Genomic DNA, 22,412 nt, shown 5'->3' with positions numbered 1-22,412 from the left:
CAATCTATTAGATTTAATGTGAGATTAAGGAGCTATGTAACCCCTAATTACGCTGTTTTTCATTAAGAAAAAACGTGATGATGGTGCTCAGTACAATTCTTCCTTCTATTTACCTCTGTTTAATTGGATTGTGGACTGCTTAAACATCTTTGAGTTGGAGCTTATAAGAAGATGATCCCAGTTGTTTTTCAAAGCTTAAGGCAGCAGACAGACGACACGATCATGTTAAGGCTCATGCAAAAGCCTTAATCCTACTTTTTACCATCAACCAGCTACTGCAGTCCAGTGTTTAACCTTATAAGTGCTAAATGTGGTTTGTCACTGCTTTTGTAGATTTGAATTGTCATTGTTTAAAACTTTTAGCTTCAATGCCGTTCAAAGATCTCAATTCTCTCCACCTTTGGAGGCTGACCATGTTACTGTGCAATGGTTCACCACACTTCTAAAACGTCAACTGGAGAACAGTGACTTGTTTGTTCATACATTCATCCACCCATTTACTCATCAGATAAATATTCAGCTTTTTTGTGTCTTTCCCCAAGCTCTCTTGTAGACATAGGAGAGCAACCAGAAAGGCACCCTTCCTTTCTTTGGAGGTCGACTGACGAGCCCCATGATCATAGCGTCTCACTCATTGTTGAAAGTAAATAAAATAAGTTGAAGTTCTCTTCCACTTTTTCTAACTACATTTTGCCAGTCCAGCCATTGAACAACTTAACCTTACAACTAACAGCTGTAGTTTTACTGAAATTAACAATATCGAAGTATTTAAGGAGTAAAGGCAAATGATCAAATTAGCCTTCTCTACAGCTGCACATGCTACTTGGATGGTGACATACTTTCTTTTCTCTTTTCCTTTGGAGGGTGACTGATAAAGGAAAAAGGGGGTGGCTCTCTCATTTGTCCCAGTGATGGTGAGCAGCCAGGAGAAAAGCAGACACACTTAATGCTCAGCTGCTCTGACCAGTCAAGCAAGCCACCAAGTCCCAGCTGTGCCTCTTGATGTTTTCTGATTGCACCTACTCCTCAATCTGTGAACTGTTTTCTGGACTCAGATTCATCAAGCGCTGCTGCTTTAAACACGCATGCAGGCAGGCATCCTAGGATATGCCATTATAAGCTGCTGCCAGGGGATCTTCTAGGAGATAAATGGAATCTGTGTGAAGTAAATTAGTGTGAACCAGTCAATCTCAGTGTCAGCCTTGAGCCACTTCCATGGATAACTAGCTGGCTGACTGGAGGCCAGGATCTTGTGCCATAGGTGGGTTGGAAGCTCTGAGACTCTGCTGCACAGAATGAGATGATTTTGGAGGCTGTTTAGTCCTGGAATAAGACCAATTTGATCTGTGTTTCAGATTTGTCAATGAAATGGAATTCTAAACATGTTTGTTTACCTCCTTCCTCTAGCTCTACAAAATGCCTCTAAATTGGACAACTTCTTTCCTGTGGGGTAGGAGAGAAATGCCCTGGAGATAACTGATTCCTCCCAGATTCAGCTGCCATTTGCAGGCTCCAACAGTGCTCTGCTAAGTTTGACCCTCCTATCTAAGACCTTTAGGGTTTTAAGACTAAATAATGGCCATAATCTGGTAAAAAATTTTAAGCCGAATCTCTCTCCCTATTTGTTTTTGCAAATAAATCTCTGTGATCTTAAACTCATAAAGAGAAGTTCTCTGCAAAGGCTGATGATCATGGTTCCCCATAGATACTCAGCATGGGGAATAGAATTTTGATCATTAGAAGGGGGAAAGGACAATGTCTTCCATGGCAATACAATGTGGAAACATTTTAAAATAACTTGGAAAGGATTTAGAGACAAAAATGCCCTGGAAAGGATTTAGAGACAAAAATGTATATAAGCCAATAGAACCTTAAGAATTATTGTTTAATAGGATTAAATTCTATGTGTAAATGGTTCTATTATGTAAAAATCATGTTTCCATAATTCAATATTCTTTTAGAGATCATAGTCTAATATTACATTATGATCACAAGAATTCTTTTTATCTAGTTAAATTATGACAAATCCTCTTTATTCCTTTTTTCCTTTATTACATTAATAAAAATTTTTTATCACCTCCCTCTCTGCAGAATGAAATATCAGTGCGATGGTTGAACACAGAATTAAAATGTATAAAATAGAACTAGGATAATCTAGGCCTCATATTTGGTGAAATTTTTTAAAGCATTTCCTCCCATAGCCTCAGGGAAGTATTCTACCTTTCACAAGAAGAAAAAGAAATTTATCGTGGAATAGGAACTTGGGCAAAACAACAATTATTTAAATATTCAACAAAATTAATTTTCTACTTCTGGTCACCCTACCTAGACTCATGTATCCATAATACAGCTTTTGAGTACTTTGCGTGGAAGTAGCACCATTATGGGGTCCATGGAGACACATTTTATATATAAGATACGTTTCAGTATATAGAGTGTGTCTGTGGATGTTAGGTAGCATGAATCATAGCAAAGATCAAACCAAATGCTTTAAAAATTGAGTGACCCTTTCCTTGAACTAATGAAACAAAAATGGGATGTCCTGTGAGAACAAAATTTGTTTTATGCTTGTACATTGAGTTCAGAGAAATAAAATCCCTAGGGTAAATTTAACTTTATGATTTATGAGGATAAGGAAAAGGGAGTGGAAATCCGTGAATTTCCCCTTCTGTTGTAGGGAGAAGGGTAATCTTTTGCAACGTATGACTTGTATTATTTTATAAAGTTATTTGAAGGTTAGGAAAGTGAATGTTGGGAAAATGATGCTTTGGCCTAGAGATATTGCATAATATGATCCACCCAATGCTACATAAACATTCAGTACAAATAAAGTAGACTTCTTCAGTCATCACTACCTGGAAGTAAGCTGTCCCGTGAGCATTAGACTCATCATGTTTGTGGAGCAAACATATAATCTATAAGTTTCCAGGTGTCTGAGATAAGCTAAAGATGACAGAAACTGACACATTGGGTCAGGTCTCTGATTCTTCTAGCTCAGTCTTCTGATTTCGGCACCAGAGGTTCCATTGTATAGAGGCAAAGTTATCCTCATAACATCAACCTCAAAGTCTCAAAATGTGTCTAAAATGTCTGCTTCCCTATTACTGTACCCCAGTGAGGTAGTCAGAAATGAGACCCAAAGAATGGGATTAGAAGTATAACACAGGCCAAATAAAGTGCTAAGGAATACAGAAAAGAGGAGAAAAATTAATGTTAACTGGCAGATTGATGAAGATTTCACAGAAAGGTGAAATTTCAGCTAAGTCTTCAATAAAAAGTAGTATTTTAGAGAGCAGAGATTTGAAGATTGATGTTAGAGGGGATATCTCAAACTGGGAATCTGTGCAAAGGCAAAATGCAGAAAATAAATGGCATATCCAGGGGACAATGAGCAGTCTCATCTAACTGTAGTGATGATATCAGAGGCTGAGATTGGAAGGATAAAGAGAGGGGTAGCATCTAGTGAGAAATCACTAAATGTGAGTTGAGATTATATTGCAAAAGGCCGTGAAATCCATGGCTTCAGAATCTTTCATTGCTGAGTGAACAAAGGTCCTTGTGGGTTTTCTACATAGGAAATACATGATCAGACCTTGGTTTTAGGGATATGACTTATCTTAGTTTAAAGAATGGCTGGAGGGAAAGATACCTACTATTGGATAATTAAAATAGAAGAGTGACTCTGGTAATGTCAAATAGAAGGAGAATATAATCATCTTAATGGGTTGAAGGAATGGAAGTGAGAAGATGACAGTCATAGGTATATATAACATTTTAGCAGTTTTACAAATATCAATCGTACTCTTCTTCAGATTTACTGTCAGACTAGAGTCTTTGTCTTCTTAATCTCTTCTAGAGATATTTTTATATAAATAAACTCTCCTCCCCATTACTTCCTCCCAGACCTTTGGATGGCCTCTTAAATTCCATTGTCTTCTGCATGGGCAATGGTAACTGGAGACACACACAGTGTTCCAAGTGTGGAGTCCTCATGGGCTTACTTGGTTTTCTTGTGGTTGGTTGATTGTGTTGCTCGTCCTCCTTCCTAAAGTACCACCCTTCTGTTAGGCATTTGCCTACATTTTTACATTGACACAATGTCCTTGAGTCATAACAAATGATAGCTCAGTGCCATGTTCTTATTACATATATTTAGGGTTATTTTGAATTTTTTTATTTGTAGTTATTACAAATACATACCACTTATACATATTTTTGGGTTACATGTGATATTTTCACATAAGTATACATGTATAATGATGAAATCAGGGTAATTGGGTTTCCATCACTTCAAGCACTTATTATCTCTTTGTGTTAGGAACATTCGAATTCCACTCTTTTTGTTATTTTGAAAGGTACAATAGTTATTGTTAACTATAGTCTACCAAACACTAGATCTTATTCCTTCTATCTTACTGTATTTTTGTACTCATTAACCATCCCTTCTTATCCCCCACTTCTCACTAACCTTCTTTTAGTTACCATCATTCTACTGTCTAGCTCTATGAGTTCAATATTTTCTTAGCTCTCATATATTAGTGAGAACATGCAATATTTGTTTTTCTGTACCTGACTTATTTCAGTTAATATAATGTCCCTCCAGTTCCTTCATATGGTTGCAAATGATAGAAGTTCATTATTTTATGACTGAATAATATTCCATTTTGTATAGTACCAGATTTTCTTTATCTATTCATCCACTGATGAACAGTTGGGTTGATTCTACATCTTGACTTTAGTGAATAGTGCTACAGTAAACATGGGAGTACAGATATCCCTTTGACATACTGATTTCCTTTGTTTTGGACATGTACCCCACAGTGGGACTGCTGGATTATATGGTAGTTCTATTTTTAGTTTTTGAGAAACCTCCATACTGTTCTCCATGGTAGCTCTACTAATTTACACTCCCACCAACAGTGTATGAGGGTTCTCCTTTCTCCACATCCTTGACAGCATTCATTATTGCCTGTCTTTTGTCTAAAAGCCATTTTGACTAGAGTGAGATGATCACTCATTGTAGTTTTAATTTGCATTTCTCTAATGATTAGTGTATCACATATACTTTGGGTTATGTTTCCTCTAAATGTTTTCCAAACTTTACTGCAATGTATGTGCAACATTTATTCTCATTCATTCTGCCTTACAATTTTTTTCTATAACTAATCTAATTAGTCTAACATTTCACAACTCAGGAACCCTCAGTCTCCTGGAGATTTACCATGCGTTCTTCCAAACAATGTGTAAAACTATATTAAGAGAGAGATTTTACACTAATCTAGGAAACTGTATTATCTAGAAATATCTATTCATCTCCTACCCTTTGTTTCCTATTTCTTAGCTCTCCAATATGATAACATGTTTTTGTATGGAACCTAGCTTTCTAGAAGTATCATTTGATTATATTTACTAGTTTCCCTTTATACACATGCATGTTTGCTCTTTAAAACTTGACTTTCTTTAGGTATGTTTCTCCTATCCTTTATTTATAGATGTCACTAGTTTGTATAATATCACATGAGACTCTACTGCTTATCAAAGTCACTTTCATATTTTCAGCAACCATCTCTTGGAGATATTAGTCCAAATACTGAGTGTTATGCAGTGAGACAGCCTGAGGATTTGAGAAGGCATCTTTCTGTTATTTATCTCTCAATAAAACTAATACTTTTAAATGAGTGGCTACATTGAGATGTGTGACTGTAAGAACCAGCTGATGCCAACAGACCACCTATGCTTTCTATGTCTTGTGTAAATGCATATGGGGGGGTGTGGGGTGTGAGAAAGTGATGCTCACTACTGATTATATTATCATATTGTGGTAAAATACTTATCAACATCCAAGCATATCTTTCATTCAATCTCAATATGTTTTCAAGTACACTAACATACCACTTTGATGTCATTCAAATAAAAATAGTCACATTCAGAGTAACTCAGCCTAATGATACGAAATATGGTAACTCAGACATGTTCTTCCTTGCATCCTTCTTAATGTTGACAAAGAACTAAAAAACGGAGCCGTAGTCTAGATAATGTGATTTTCTTATTTTCCATTTCCTATCCAGGAGATGAAAGAGCTCTGACACTTGACTAACCATCTGAGACAAACGCTTTCCCTTGAGATAGAGACGACTATCAGCTGGGAATTTGAGACTGCCTGCCAACCATTCTCCCCACACTGATGGTGTTGTCTTAGGTTCAGTGTGCGGAAAGGTTGCTGCTCTTACGAATTCCAGTGCTAGTGCCATTTAACAGTTTTCTCTCCTACTGATTGAAGAGGGGAGTGTTTTTTGGTGCTTTTCCTTGGTTTAAATTGCCCTGTGATGTGAATTCTTATCTTAAGTTCATATATAAATCATGTTTATCTCTAGTCTCAAATGTTAGCATGATGCTCTTCTGATTGAAGGGTCTTTTGTTTTCCTGGCCTCCTTCTAAATTTTCAAGTACAAGCTGGAAAGTTTACTATAAATTCTTCCCAGAGTTTTCCCTTTACTGACTGTTCTTCAATTTATGAATATGTGGGTATCTCTTTGTTTTCTTCTTTGAATATATTCCTGCTTTCAACTTAGTATTTTCTTGAACTTGCGAACAGTAAGTAAAATTAATACATTTCTGTATTTACCATAGAAAACAAATGACTTTGCAGAACCTAAATTGCATAAAGAGTGCAAATTAATTTCTATACATTCTTAGCCATCATTCACCACCATACTGCTTTTAGTGATGAACAGATCCTTTGAGATATTTCTGAATCTCTTTTTCTTCATTATCTCTGTAGTATCAAAAACTGGAATTGAGCTTACTGATTTGACCAACTAACTTCTTGTATCTAGAAATTCTCTTCTTTACTAAATTGTAGATAAATATATAAAAAAAGAAACATTACTTCTTATTTTTTATATTTATCTACAATTTGATAAAGAAGAGATTTACTCAGTAATATTCACAGACCAAAGTCATGGAAATTATTGAAATTTTCTTTAAGTATCTGCTCATCTACTCACCAGCTCTCTCCTTGGAACACTGCTTGCCACAAAAAATGGTCTTCCGAAGAAGAACATAAAGGAATCCAGGCAAACCTCCCAATGGGAACTCTTAAAATTACCCTGGTTGGGAGTGAGGAAATGTATCAGGAGGAAGGAATGCAGTTGTGCCATTCCCTGTTACTCTTCTTTTCTGCTTCCCAACCTACACATTTTCTCTTTGTAATACTCCCTCCGTCCTATATCCTTATAGTCTCTTTCAGATTCTGAGAGTTTAGATAATTTTATTTGAGTTGGCTTTCATGCCTGGCTTGACTAAGACAAAATGACTTCATGGACCCCATCCTTACATATAAAAGGAATGGAAAGAGTTGGGAGTATACTGATTCTCCCTTTGGATTGAGGAGAGTATGAGTCCACAGGAACACCACACTGCTCCATAACCTTGTCCATTTGTTCAACAAACAATCATTGAGAACCTCCTTATCGCTGGGAAACTGAAACCAAGAAGGAACACTTTCTCTTTTGGGAAAATGCCAATCTTCCTTAATTCAGAAAGGGCCTCAGAAGTCCTCATTAGTTCCCACACTAGTGTAGTGGCTATTTACCCTCTTGGTAACCTGTTCAATTGTATGCTCAGTAGTTGGTTGGTCTTGGATTCTTAGTTGGCAGAATATTTGAGTCTCAAAGCTGGAAGGTATCAAAGAGGCTGTGTACTTCAACTCCCACATTTTATAAAGGAAAGAACTTGAGTTTAGGAAAGTGAAATGACATGCCCAAGATTGCACTATTAGGAGCAGAGGTAAGATTGAAACCCAGATCTTCTGGTTTAAGGATTTTTTTTTTTTTTTTTTTTTTTTTTTAACAATACAACACATTCCCTCCCTGGGAACTCATAAGTTCATCTCTTCAATGAAAAAGTTTTAATATTCTTTTTTAAATAAATAAATATATATGGAGGCTGACCAGTGTGGAATATTATTTTCCATCCAAAAATAAGTCAGACGGGGTTTCCTTCTTTGTGCAGACTTCCTGTTGGCATTAATAAGAGGTTTTTGGACATATATGATTAAGCTTGAGTTGTAAACCCTAGCTAGACCTCAAGATTTTTCCCTTAAAACTGCAAGTGAAATTAATCATTGATTTTTAAAAAGTTTTTATTTGTTTTACTTCTTAGGAATCCTTGTTAGCAGTTTCACCCAGTCATTTGATAAATACTCTTGAGTACCTACCTTGTGCCTTGCATTAGGCTAGAAGTGCAGTATTGCTTATCAGCCTTACTGAGACAGCCCTTTGCTCAAAATCCTGAATAACAGAACAATATTTGTATTTGAGAGGCATACAACCATGTTTTAAAAGATTTAGTAAGCAATTTATACCTCTTTCTCATTTGTCTTCCCTGAACTTGGCTGGGTGGTCTAGCCATATTTCTCACCTGTGGAAGTTAGCTATAGACAGATTTTTCCCCTAAGCCTAAATAGTCAATAATTTAATCCTCTCTGTGTGTATTTAAATGAATATTTTTTTGTATTTTTTAGTAGATATGGAGTTTCACCACGTTAGCCAAGATAGTCTCGATCTCCTGACCTCGTGATCCACCCGTCTCGGCCTCCCAAAGTGCTGGGATTACACGCTTGAGCCACCGCGCCCGGCTAGATACTCTTAAAATAAGGGTGATGTGTACATAGCTCTTTAGCCAGACACGTTTTCCTGATAAGACATCTGTCCAGAGAGATTCCACTTATAAACTGAATTTGGAGTCTGTTCAAATGACTTTGTCTTTGTTTGCAAATTTGGTGTTACCCCTTAATGTTTTTTCACAGATTATGCCTCCCTCTGGTTTAAAATACCTTGCAGTCTTTTGAGATCTGCCAGTTTTGCATTAATATTTTCTTCTACCTGAACTGTGTGCAGCTTTCTCACTTCCATACTTCTAGAATGCTATATTTTAGTTTATTTTATAATGACTCTTTAAAATTGGAGAGAGATTTGAATTATAAAGCAGGATGGTATTCAACTCTTGGCTACCATATTGAGCTAGTAGTGTTGAACTCAGGTCTTAGAGTTTTCACTGCTTATTTCACAGGCCTGAGCTATCTTTTAGCGTTTCCTGACCTCTGCATCCTGTACATTATTTTTGTGCTCCTGATTAGTGTGTAATTAAGATTTTTGTTTGGATTTTGTCTGGTAACTACAGTGGTTTATTCTATTCAGTTGCCCAACATTTCAAACTGCTCTTTTTATTAATGATTTTCCTATATATATCCTCATTAAGTCCAAAAAGCCATGATATAGATGATGAATGAGATCTATTTTTAAATCATTCATAAGTCATTGTATTGAAAATGTTATTTAGGACTGTAGATTTTATTCATACTGTGAATTATAGGATTTTTTTAATGGGCTCCGTCTGTCCAACAGCAGTCGCCTAGCTTGGAAGATCTAGCCACTGTTTGTGGATGTGGGTGGAAACTTTTTTCTAGTGGCCACTCTTTTGCTGGGGACGTGGAGATGTTTTTGGGGGGAGTTGTTTGCTGCCCAGGCCTAGCCCCCTTTAACAGCTAATACCATCTTTCTGCAAGTAATGAGAAAAGGGGAGAAGGGAGTTTTTAAGAGGTTAACTGAAACCAAAAATAGAGAACAGAGCAGGTGGAGGAGTATTACCACTGATGGCCCTGCTACCACTTTTTAAATTTTAACAACAAATCCTGCTATAGAGTCTTCCTCATACTATCTCCTGAATTTCCTCTTACAGTGTTCTCGAATGTGATTTAAAAACTATTGATTTCATGTTGTCTTTGGTCGAACAATTCATTTCTTTAGGATCTAGAAGAATTACACTAATAGTTAAATGCACCATAGTGAAACACATCCATACAAAGTTCATAGATTCCTCTCTTATCTAGCTACCAAAGATATTGCAAAGATATTTAGAACACTGGCCCTTCAGTCATCAATATTTTGAGGCATGTGATGAGTAAATGGAATAGCCTTACATCTTTCAGTGGCAGAACTGTCAAGAAGAGTTTGTCTTTTTTGCCCCTTACCTCCAAATCTGGACTATTTCAGAATCCATTACAAAGGAAATAACAGTTGATTTTAAACTAAAGATGAGTGTAGCAACCATTTGCATTATATTGATGTCAAAAGTATCTCCCTGCCAGGCTCTGAAATGCACCTTCAAAAACTACTGAAAATATCCAAGAACTTTAGTGATGAGCTACAAATGGACTTTGGTATTGATAAATAAAAGTCAATATGTATAGTAAAAGGACAACTTACTGTGATAAATGGGCCCACCATCAGTAAAGATCAAATTATTGACTATCTAAAGCAAGGAAAAACCTGTCTATAGCTAACTTTCACAGGTGAGAAGAATTAGCTAACAACAGCAATTTAGAAAAAGCTCAAAGAGACATGTAAAGAGAATTCATTAAAAATGCATACCAAAGTAGGCAGCAGCTTTAACGAATATATCCGTGGCACTAGGCTAATGTGTATCTTTGGTCATGCCTAGGTTCACACCCTTTTCTTTTGCCTTGAATGAGCTCCCTTTGGGTTTTCCACATTCCTACTCAAGGAGGTCTAATTCAAATTTTACCTTGAGACTACTCTGTTGTAGAAGAATTCGCCTCTGCACTACTAAAAACCATGTCCCTCCTAGAATGTTGTCTCCAGTGCTCCTACTAGTTACTTTTCATCATACTTCAACTAGAGCACAAGTTGTATGAGGGCACATTAAAAGTGCCTTCATGTCTTTACCCCTCACAGTCCAACACAGAGCTCTACCCATAATAAACACTAGATCAATATTTGTTGATTCATCATTGTTGAAGTGATTCATTAGAGAAGCCTTGGTCACCTATCATGTCAGAGTTCAATGATGAAACATCACAGGAGACACCCAAAAGAACAATTGCAAGGATTAGCCTATCAAAGAAAGAAAGAAAGAAAGAAAGAAAATGTAGAATGGCAGTAATTAACCTCTCCAATGCCTGCTATTCCCAACTGGCAGAATGTAGCTCTTTCTTCTACAGTAAATTTAATTGGTTGCCCTAGGAACTACCCAGTAAAAATGACAAAGCTTGTATCATTTCAAATTTGGAAACTAATCTGTAACCAAGTACAATATCTGAAGAATAACCTTCTTTATTTCCCCTCCCCCACACAAGCCAGACCCTCCAAAATCAGAGGTGGAAGCAAAGTAGTAGCCTGGTACCTACTAGTGTGAGTTTAATGAAGATCATGCAGCTAAAACTACACCTAACTTTCTGGCGTTTTTGAGAGGTTTGGGATGTCAGTTCATTCTTGGACCACTTTATTGCCACAAAGAATGGTTGCAGACATATACTTTGTCTAATACCATGTCCTCTTCCTCTGTGAGGTCCCTGATTTAAAACAGTATCTTCTGAATATTTATTTGGTGCTTGATAAATATTTTTTGAAGGAATGAATAAATGAATGAATGGAAGAATGTTTTAAATTATGAAAGAATAGTGTGTTGGATGGCAAGTGCAATGCATTTGCCCAAATCAATAGAGGTGCTACCTCATTGGCTTTTAGTAATAGATTTAGCTATATGATTTATTTCCTTTTACAAATACCAATGTAAATATTTCAGAAAATTATCAAGTAAGATATACAGAGATAAAAATCATTAAAGTAGGCCAGGAAATCTTGACCAACATAATGGTATTCTGAATGAAACTGATACATTTAACTATACCACTTAAACATTTCACAAAAAATCTATGGATTCAAAAATAATCTGTAAGTATGACCTAAACTGAAGAAAATTAAACTCAGCTACATCAATAATTACATAGGCCACACATCCTCTCCTTCAGTGTCACAAACTAACCCACATCACCATTTTGCAAACATGCATCCTTGGTCTCAATTTGGCCTAACAAGAAATTGAACAGACTCATTGAAAAGATAATTGAAAGCACATATCCTCTTGGATTAGGAGGACATTTAGCATGGTACCTCTGCATCATTCATGTGTTCATTCATTCATTTCACAGATCCTTCAAGAACACCTTCTATGGCTTAGACACTGTTGCATATGAAGTCCACAGAAATGTATGAATTAAAATGAAAAGATCAGATTTATTATTGAAAATAGCAATTTCGTGCTTTTCTTACATTTTGTTCCCCAAAAAAGGTTTTAAAGAAGTAGTGAATTCTAACTACGCTGGGATTTTGATAGAACAGAGAAGTCATATCTGTGTACTGAGAGAGTTGGTGACACAATCTAGAGGGAGAATTTAAACCAGAATCGTGTTACTAGTCTTCTGTACAGTTTGTCTATGTGGTCTTCAGGTTACAAACATCAGTGCTATGCATACTCCATTAAAACAAGTGGAGGAGTGTGCCAGGTCTGAACACTACTAATGCTGCCTGGACCTTGGGTGGAACACTGTTGTGTCATGTACCAAATGTGTGAAGGAGCACAGTCTCAGCCTCTGCCTTGCTTTCTTGTCTCCTAACAGAAGTTTAGAAACAGTGTCCAGGCCCACTCCCCTGTGCCAACAAACATTTTATGTATGATTGTAAATATATATTTTGTTTATTGCATTTATGGCTTATAAATATGTTGCATGTGTTATCAAATCAGTGGTGGTGTTTACTGCAGCAACTTACAATAAATAAAATTCCATTGTACTCAACAGTATCTATATATTTAGAATGTTTGGCTTAATTGTGACCTAATTTATGCTATTGCAGGCTTGTTTTGCTTTGTTTTTTCACTGAGCTTCTTCATGAAGACAAGGCCAACTTTTTCTGACAATTATTTTCTAGAACAAATGTAATATGGAAATATGTTACTTCCTGGAGACGACATAGAGCAAGTATTACAACTTGTGGAAAAATGTGGAAACTTGAGTCTGTTTCTCAAACAGAATCAGTGGATACCATGGGTTTATAGGAAATTTTAGACTTCTGTACTAGCTTCTGTTTCTGGTCATAATCCTACAATATCTCACGATAGTTTGGTTGTCTGGAGACCTACCATTTGAAACAACAGCCCTTCTTATTACAATTTTCAGTGTATATTCATGCTACATTTTAAAATTTACTTTTTATACTACTAGTTTTTCTGGTGTTTGGTACCATAGTTTTTAATTTAATGAAAGAGAGCCGAAATGCGCACAAAATGTTCATTAGCTGTGATTTGTGCAATGAGAGGAACCATTGCCACCAGTACAGAGCTGGTCTTCCTAATTGACTAGCCTGATGTTCTTCTCTCTGTGTTCTATTGCTGTTAATTGACTATATTGTTTTAGATTTATGCATTAAAAATACGATTTCTACTTCGAAGAGATCACTTTGTTACTTTGTAGCTTTTAAGCTGATGCCGTGAACTTATTTTTCTTCTAAGATAAAGTCACATCTATAGATTTTTCAACTAATTACATGTCTGCCAATAAATACTTAGAGGATACATTTTATTTCAATTTATTATTTGTGTTTACATAGTGTGTCCCTGGAAATATCTGTGGAACTGGAAGGAAATGTTTTAATGGTATTTGCTACTACTTTTTCATCCTCCCTCTTCTCTCTCTTTCTCTCTCTCTCTCTCTCTCTCTCTCTCTCTTTTAATAGCTCCAGTCAGTCTGGTCAAGCATGACAGCAACTCAAACTCGGCAAACTTCCAAGACGTGGAGGACATGCCTGACAGATGTGTCTTGGAAGAGTCTGAGAGTCCAGGTGAAAGCCATTTAAAAATAGTCAAGTATAAAATGATAAATTTGACACAGCTTTGGGGTCCTTGGAAGGGGGTGAGTGGAGAGGACATTGTAATGCTGTTTTCTCTTAGCAGCTGCACTGTCAAATTAATGGTCACCTCCAGGGGTCACAGTGTGGAGCTGTTATCTTTTCCTCTTTCATCAAGAATTCAGTTGGAGGAAGTACAAAGGCTTTATGACTGAGAAGGGAAGCTGACACTATTAGTTCATTATCATCAATTTTAGGCTAAATGGTTAATAGAGCCAGAGATTGGAAACTATAGAGAAATGGCAACATTTTCAGTATTTCAAATAATGGGATCTAACAAGAGGGGAGAGGAAGTGGACAGACGGGGGTGAAAAGAGAAATTGTCATAATTACAGTTCAATTTACCTTCCTAGAAACAAACAGGACTGTAACTGGGATGAGAGGATTTTAGCATAATGGTAATGAATACTGTCAAATGTTTAGGGAAAAATAAAGTCTAGAAAATAGTAACCCTTCTCTCATGCAATAAAAGCTATTCTTTGTCAAAGTTACATATTTGTATATATCCTTTATAGAAATGAGAGAAATGTACTAGAAGGTTACAGCTAGAAACACGTATACATAGATTTCTGTGTCTATTTTTGTTTCGTTTTGAAGCATGCCTAGCCTTAACAACTAATGAATTAGAAGCAAAAAATCTTGTAAAAGTTGAGTGAACATTCCTGGATAATTATAAAGTTATAAGGTGCTAGAAGGTACCTTATGATCATGAATGAAAGAGTTAAATATCTCCTCCACTTAATATTTGTGGCTCCTGTTTTATCTGGCTCCTGTGTACCCTCTACCCTCTCACATCTTTGTGTGCTGATCCATGTATCATATTTTTGATTCATCCTCTCTGTGGCCTGTCAGCTTAGTTAAGAGATTTCCAAATCTTGTAGCCTTCGTTGACAGGGGGCAGCTGCAAACAGTCCCCTGATTCTTCCCCAAGGAGAGCTACTGAGATTTAATTTTCACTGAAAGGTGCAGCCTGCAATCTATGTCAGGTCCCCTAAGTCATCTCGGAACCCCAATAGGCACAGTGGCGATGGCATTGTGTATCAGTCCTCTTCACTCCACCAAGATTCCTCCGAAGATAGACTGCTGCCGTGTGCCTGTTCTCAATCACACTTCTACGTTCAGATCCCATGGAACTGGGAAATGGCATCTTTAGTAATGATAGAAATGTTTAATGAGCAAGTTAACCCCACCCCCCTGCCATAACAGCTAAAAGAAAAATGTAGATGAGTCTCATTCTAAAAGGGAGAGGGTAAATGGTAGTGTTAAATTTCTATAATAAAAATTATTTATCCATTACTTTTAGTTTTGACTAATTTTGCCAAATTTTCATTAGGTTTTAAAAATGCCTTAATACACAGTTTTCCATTACTCATTTTGTCAGGCAGGTAAATCTATGAGTCAAGTTTTTACCTAACTGTCCATTGTTTTTGATAAGAATAGATCAGCTTTATATCATTTCAAAAGTAGAATAAATTTCTGTCATTGCTTAATATGAATGGAATGGGAGTGAGATTCAAATATAACATTCTCTATCTGATTGATACACACAAAAGCATTTATCAAGAAAAAAGATTAATTAGAAAATATAGGTGCTGATAAAAAATCTTAACTCAAAAAGTGAGTACTGTTCTATACATCGGACATCATTATACTGGTAATAAAGAATGAATTACTCTGGCTTTTTCCTCTGTCCATCCCTGCATTTTAAGACATCTTGCCTTATAGGCCTAGAAACCTCTGGAGAGTTCACTACTGGTCTCACTGCCTTCCACTGAGAATTTGTGGCTTGGTTGTCATGGAGACATCGTATTTCTCCAAGAATTGCTCATATTGATCCGTGGCCAGGAGTAAATGGCCAAGCCAGTGTGAGGAATAAAGGGGGCTGGGCAGTCCTATAAAATGACCAGGGCTTGTGGGTTGGAAATAAGCTCATAGCAAACACTTAGCTAAAAAGAAAGAAACAGTTTTATTTTGTTTTAGGATTTCTTTCTGCACTTTGGGCCATTGTCTTCTTTCACTATGAACTGAAAGAAACTTGTTAGTCACTTGTCATGTCAGATCTTTGGTGCTTGTCCTGACACAGCTGTCAGCCTTCCAGCTCTGCGCAGTTCAGGGACACACAACAAAGAGGCAGTGACATGAATTATTTATTGCTCCTTGTGTGGATAAAATTCTGTGATAAGAAATTAAGACACTTCTGACAGAGGTGCTTGTTTAGTAAGAAAGATTTTGATGAGAGAGTGTGTTTCCTTGAAGCATGAGTATTCGATGGGCGAAATTCTTAAAATTGAACATGGAGGAAAATAAGTTTTATGTTTCTTGTGTGAATTTGGTGGCAGAGAAGGACGTTCTTGAACTATAAAAACATGACTTTCCACTCTTCAAAGCCCAAACATTAACTTCAAAATATCAAGTCTTTCAAAATGTAGGGGCTCCAAAACCATAAGCATTCCTCTAGCAGTTTAGTTACCTCTATTTACCACATGTGAGTGGTGTTTCTCTGGAAAATATTAACTACCCCAGTCAGAAGAAATATTAACTACCCCAGTCAGAAGAAGAAACAAATTTGGGATTTTTAGGTGGTGAGATTTGGGAAGATGTCCTCAAACCAGAAGAGGTGCTTCAGTAGCTAAACTTGTAGTTGCGTTAGTGTATTCTTTAGTCATTGCATGGAAAAGAGTGCATTTGATTCTGAATGCACATTCTTACCATTTTCAACTGGAATGTTCTCACCCATTCAAAATTCCTTTTAACATTTTTATGTACATGCAAAATCCCCCAGTTACAAAGCTGAATGTGGTCAATCGTCTAACTTTAATGGATATTGAACTTACATGGTTTTATCTATGCAATGCTAAATGACTAATGTAATTATTACATCATTTTAATGAATAGATCAGTTGTTTGAACAGCATATAGAAAATGGAAAAAAGTGTTTTTCCATGCAAGCACAGTTCAAGTATATTGCTTTATATATTGTTGATTCCACATAAATTCTCTTCTTTGCAAATCCTGTAAACATCACTTGACTTTAACTCTTCTGGTTTTGTATTGTGGATGCAAACGCATTTTCATATGCAGAAAGCAAAAGGGACTTTGAAGCACAGAAAACCTAAGTTTTTGCAAAAAGTGAAGTTGATATTTAGATGTTGATAGAGTGTCTTAAAATGTCATTAACAAAGCCAAGTTGTTTGAATGTATATAAAATAGAAAGAACCACTTCGTGTATTACCTCTGCATACAATGGGGCTTGAACTCAGTATGTAGATTGTTTATTTTTGTATTGGCATCACTCCTTCTCCAGCGCTGAATTGACTAGGATGACCCATTTGTAAATGGGCTGCAGTCTGCATGTAGGTCACAATTTAGACGCCTTGTGGAGTGGTTGTTCACCTAGTCTCTAGAGCACTCCACCTTATTCATCATGCCATTGTTATCTCTTTATGGGTTCAAGCTGTATACCCAGGTGAGTGCCTGAAGTCCATTAAGGTAGGCAAAGCACCTTTAGACCAGAGCATTCCTGTTACTTTGACCCTGCTAGTGAACCTGGAGGTCTTGTCTGATAGGGAAAAGTATCTCTCAGCAATGTCTTTTCTTTGGAATAATTCATTAGCAAAGAGTTTTGACTCACAGGTGAATCCCAGAATGAAGTTTCCGGCTCAGACTCTGTGAAGTCTGCTTGCTCCTTCACTGGCATTTATACGTTTCTGAAACCTGTGGGAATAACTTTGATGTCTAGTAATAGAAGCACTGAGACAATATCATGAACTTGCAGTTCCCTTTTTTGAGATTTTAGGGCCATTAGGCTTTCTTTCTTTGGCTCTTTAAGGCCTGGTTGCTTCTGAATCTGAAAGACGTTATCACAAAAATAGCTCAGTGGAGCCTTTTGCTGGTTAACTTCTTACTGTTTCTTTCACAGTGATTAAAGCTCGTTTTTAATTCTTCAGAATTTTTTTTTAAGGATTTCTAGCTCCTCATCTTTAAAATCATGATGATAGAAAATTTAGTGTGACAGTCACAATTTTTTATGAAAGGGTTAATGAGAAACCTTAAGCTTTTGTCACCATATTGGCTTGGAAAATTAATAATTTTTCTTTTTAGTGCACTAGAAACAGTGCACACTCCAAAGTAGCTTCTGCTGAAAATAATAGCGACAAGAGAGAATTAGAAGTCCAACAAAATGCATTTATGTGTTTCCACATCATTCTGAAGTAGTTTATAATCAGTATGCATTCTGCCATTAATAGAACAGTTTTGTGGTTTTTATAAGGCAGGTTATGTATGTAGATCTATATGCATCATTGTCAATCAATATTACATTTGCATGAGTCTGATGACCAAAACTAGATTTCTCACAGAGTTTCCAGGAGATACTACATTGTGAAAAGCCAAGGTGGAGTTTTTTTGTTTTTTTTTTTTCCTTTTACTATTCTGGCTCATGAATCACCAGCAAAAATCAGGTAACAGAAAGTAGGACAGATTCAGGACTGGAGTGTTGGAGATGGCTGATGATGATGCATGAAGCAGAAAAAATGTGGAATGTGTGAGCAGCCCATCAATCATGGCCATCGAGAACACGCTTCTTATGGGTAGTGCTAAAAAAAAAAAAAAATCTAGAAGAATTAAGAGCAATTCCAGTAGGAAGATATAAGCACTTTCTTCAAGTTGTTTTTAACAATATCACATTATTAAAATTTACCCAAGAGCAAAATTCAAACATCAACATATTTTTTAAAGACTGTAAAAGTATACATTAATACACACACACACACACACACACACAGAGTTAGTATACAGTATTGGTTTAACTAAACTACAGTTTTTGCCAGTAGGAGTGAAAGTTACTATTCATAGACATGTCATTAATATAAATGTGTTTTGAAATAGTTATTAAGGAACAATGTGGCCGGGCGCGGTGGCTCAAGCCTGTAATCCCAGCACTTTGGGAGGCCGAGACGGGCGGATCACGAGGTCAGGAGATCGAGACCATCCTGGCGAACACGGTGAAACCCCGTCTCTACTAAAAAATACAAAAAACTAGCCGGGCGTGGTGGCGGGCGCCTGTGGTCCCAGCTACTCGGGAGGCTGAGGCAGGAGAATGGCGTGAACCCGGGAGGCGGAGCTTGCAGTGAGCCGAGATCACGCCACTGCACTCCAGCCTGGGCGACAGAGCGAGACTCCGTCTCAAAAAAAAAAAAAAAAAAAAAAAGGAACAATGTTCCAATTAGTTTGGTAGTCAATTTGATTTTAAATGAGTGGCTTTTTTTAGCCTACAAAGACAATCATCCAAGTAGTCTGAGAAATAAATACTTTTTTGATTCTCTAACTCAAACAGTATTTCAACTAATAAATTTTGACCCTAAAATTGCAGTTGTGGATTTTCCTAAGAACAATTAAGCTGTTTGAAGTTTATGGAAATTTACCAATTTCAAACTAAATTTTTCTTATAGAAAACTTCCATCTTCCTTGGCAGTTAAAAAAAAAAAAAACCCAAGCTATTAATAATGTGTGCAATTAAAGTGTATTTATCTACTTTATAAGACAAGTAAATTTTTATTATATTGTCTTATTTTAGGATAGAAAAGACATGTAGAAATTACAAGCAATATGTTTCTTCCTTTCTTTCTTTTTTTCCTCATTCTCTCCCTTCCTCCTCTCTGTATCTGTTCTTCATTTCCTCTCTGCCTCCCCTCCTCTTGGTCTTTCTCTTTTTTCTCTTTTTGGATTTCACCATATAACCCAAGATATCTGCTTTTCTCCTAGGTGAGCCAAGGCATCATTCATGGATAGCAAAGGTCTGCCCCTGCAAGGTGTCTTAAATGGAATCTCATCAGTAGGAGCTGAATTTGGACAAATTAAGAAATCCAAACGATGCAATCTGTTTATTAGTGTATAAAAGCGTTGTTGTTATTGGTCAAGTTATTAGGCTGTAGTAGATTTGCTAATACTTTAGCGACCATGTATTAAAACTGATTTTAATACATGCTGATTAAAATGCAATACATACTGATTGAAAATATTCAAATTCATCTAATTTTAGAAAAATATTGTCTAGATCATTATCTATTCCCGCTTCTTACTTTTTCTATTAATATTTCCAACAGGGAATGCCAGTCCACAGACACAAATTCAATACTGCTTTAAATTTTCTCTTATCCGTTTAGTCCCTAAATTATATAATAAACAATGTTAAGACCAATGTAGTACACAATGCTTGTAAATTTAATGTTGCTTCAAGGTATTTAATCTAAAATTTTACCAACTTTGATTTGTCTGGTTAGGCTATTTTGTTTTAGTGGATATGCTTTAATTCAGATCAATTACTGCAGTAAATCTCATCCCTAAGCATGAAATGTTGTCAGCAAATAACCAGTTCCATTTAGTTATCAATTAGCCCAAATAAGTGATACAAAGTATAAGAGTGACAAACTTCGTACTGTAGAGTTAATTTGGACTTCTAATGACATTGAGGCTAATGTCTTTAGCTAAAGGTTGATCTTGTTGGCCATGTAGATATGAACTAGGGAAGGGGAATCAACTTGCAGCATATCACAATTGATCCTTATTAAGTATAAACTCTTGTAGGTCTTTTCCCAGAAAGAAGCTTGACTAGCAGGAATTCTAAAACTAAAATATATCAAACAGCATAAATAGGAATAGACATAAAGTGCTCTTCTGTTAAAGCCTTCGGTGATCTGATTTTTTCACTATGATTTATATTGTACCATTCCTCAATTTACATAAAATCATCAAAATATTATTAATCTATGTATCTTATTAATATAAATATTGCCTAATCCATAGACAAAAGGATATAAAGTATTAAATATATGATATGTAGCTATGTCTATCTATCTATGTATCTAATAGGGAAGTTCAAATCACTTCAATCTAAGAAACATATTTCTGAGCATAGGAGCAGCCTCAAGTCCTATGGTGGTATGCAGGGGACAGGAGAGGGGGAAATTAGAAAAGAGAACTATGTAATTGAAAAGGGGATATAAAGCATTAAATATATGATATATAGCTATATCTATCTATGTATGTATCTAATAGAGAAGTTCAAGTCACTTCAGTTAAAGAAACATTTTCGAGCATGGGACCAGCCTCAGGTCTTATGCTGGGATACAGTAGACAGGAGATAGGGAAATTAGAAAAGTGACCTATGTAATTGAAATGACATGGGCTGTACCCTTAAGGAACTTGTAATTAATGATGACCTGAATAAACATACCAGAATAAAGATGTCAAATGAGTGTGACTCCCTTAAAGTAGATTACAGTGTGCATTCTTTGTTTCCTAAAATCTGATTTTACTGCTTGAAATTACATTTGAGTTGAACTTTAGAAACTAACATAGTGTTAATATGAATAATCATGGAAAATTATCATCTTTTGAAAACTGATAAATATATTCCCCCTCCTTTAGAAACAGTCAAAAGCCACTTCAAACAAGTTTCAAAATAAAGGAAGGCAGCAAGTTAGGCAATGGATTATATTTTCTAGCATGTTGTATACCAGCTGTCAAGGTCATTGTAAGGACTCCCAAAAGCATTTTGAATGATGGCAATATCAAATAAGTGTATGTCCTCTCAAATGAGGCATTTTTAATTGTTAAAACCTATTTGGATGCTCAAGTTATCATATGTTTATGAAAAATAAGCTTCATTATTTTTATAGCTACATCCTATTATTCCCTTTTAGAAACAAGAATAACAATAGGTTTTAATAGTTGCCATACTTAGCATTTATCAGGTCTAATGAAATCAATATTGAATCTCTGATAAATATTTTCTGATATTACTAGCTACAGCAAATTAGAATTGGCACAACCCTGACATTACTAAATGGAAATGTTAGGATTTTTCGACATCACATGTTAGAATCTCTGAAATTTAAACTTTCATGTTAAATGACTAATTAAAGTTTGCTTTTATCAATATGAATTCTGAAGACCAATATCATTAACTATGAAAACTTTTAATTCCTAAAAATAGAGTTTTAGAGATATTCAAGCAATGCTCTCCTAATATCCATATACAAGTGTGTTTATGACACAAATTCACTAGTCTCTTTAAAAATGGTTTCTTTATATTGACTGGCATTCAACATATTTCAGTAATTTCTGTTATGACAGAATTTGAAATAGCAAATTGTCATACAGTTAACTGGATGGACCACATACGTGGTAATCATAACCACTTGGCACTACACCCAGAAACTCAAAATTGTCTTTCACCTGATGAGATATGGGTGTCCTTTTGTACATCTAGCCCTAGGTAGCCATGAGTGATTATATTAGCAAATGTGTTTGTATCCAGAGTCTTCCTGTCATTGTAATAAATAATTTATTTAAAAATTTTATCTTGTGTTTCTTTTTTGGTAATCATCTTGGTGATATTTATGAATATAGATAGATAGATAGATAGATAGATAGATGTGTGTGTGTGTGTGTGTGTGTGTGTATGGTATATCCCCCAAAGGAATATCATATTTTCAAGATTGCAAGCCTTGATTCTTTGACTTGCTGTTGAGTTTCACATTGGCTCCATTGTATATTGCAGGAAAAAGTATCTGGAAAGCATGGAGGGTTAAGAGCAGAGGCTCCTCGACAGTGTGTCCAGGCTGTGTGTGCTTGCTGTGCTTG

General features: G+C 36.0%; 1 protein-coding gene across 1 annotated transcript in view; it reads left to right on the top strand.

Annotated features, from left to right (window-relative positions):
- The window catches only part of LOC116275910 (WD repeat-containing protein 72-like), a gene marked incomplete at its 5' end in the record, with an annotated part of 143,800 nt that extends 121,673 nt beyond the window's left edge, over positions 1-22,127 (top strand). Inside the window, 2 exons of the mRNA XM_031668986.1 lie at positions 13,596-13,700; positions 19,530-22,127. Coding sequence (XP_031524846.1) covers positions 13,596-13,700; positions 19,530-19,585 — 161 coding nt within the window. The remainder of the gene's footprint in view (positions 1-13,595; positions 13,701-19,529) is intronic.
- Positions 22,128-22,412: the final 285 nt, after the last annotated feature.

The sequence above is a fragment of the Papio anubis genome, chromosome 7 (assembly GCF_008728515.1).
Source record: "Papio anubis isolate 15944 chromosome 7, Panubis1.0, whole genome shotgun sequence".
Lineage (NCBI taxonomy): Eukaryota > Metazoa > Chordata > Mammalia > Primates > Cercopithecidae > Papio > Papio anubis.
The sequence above is the reverse complement of the archived record's forward strand: the minus strand, read 5'-3'. Positions and strand labels throughout refer to the sequence as shown.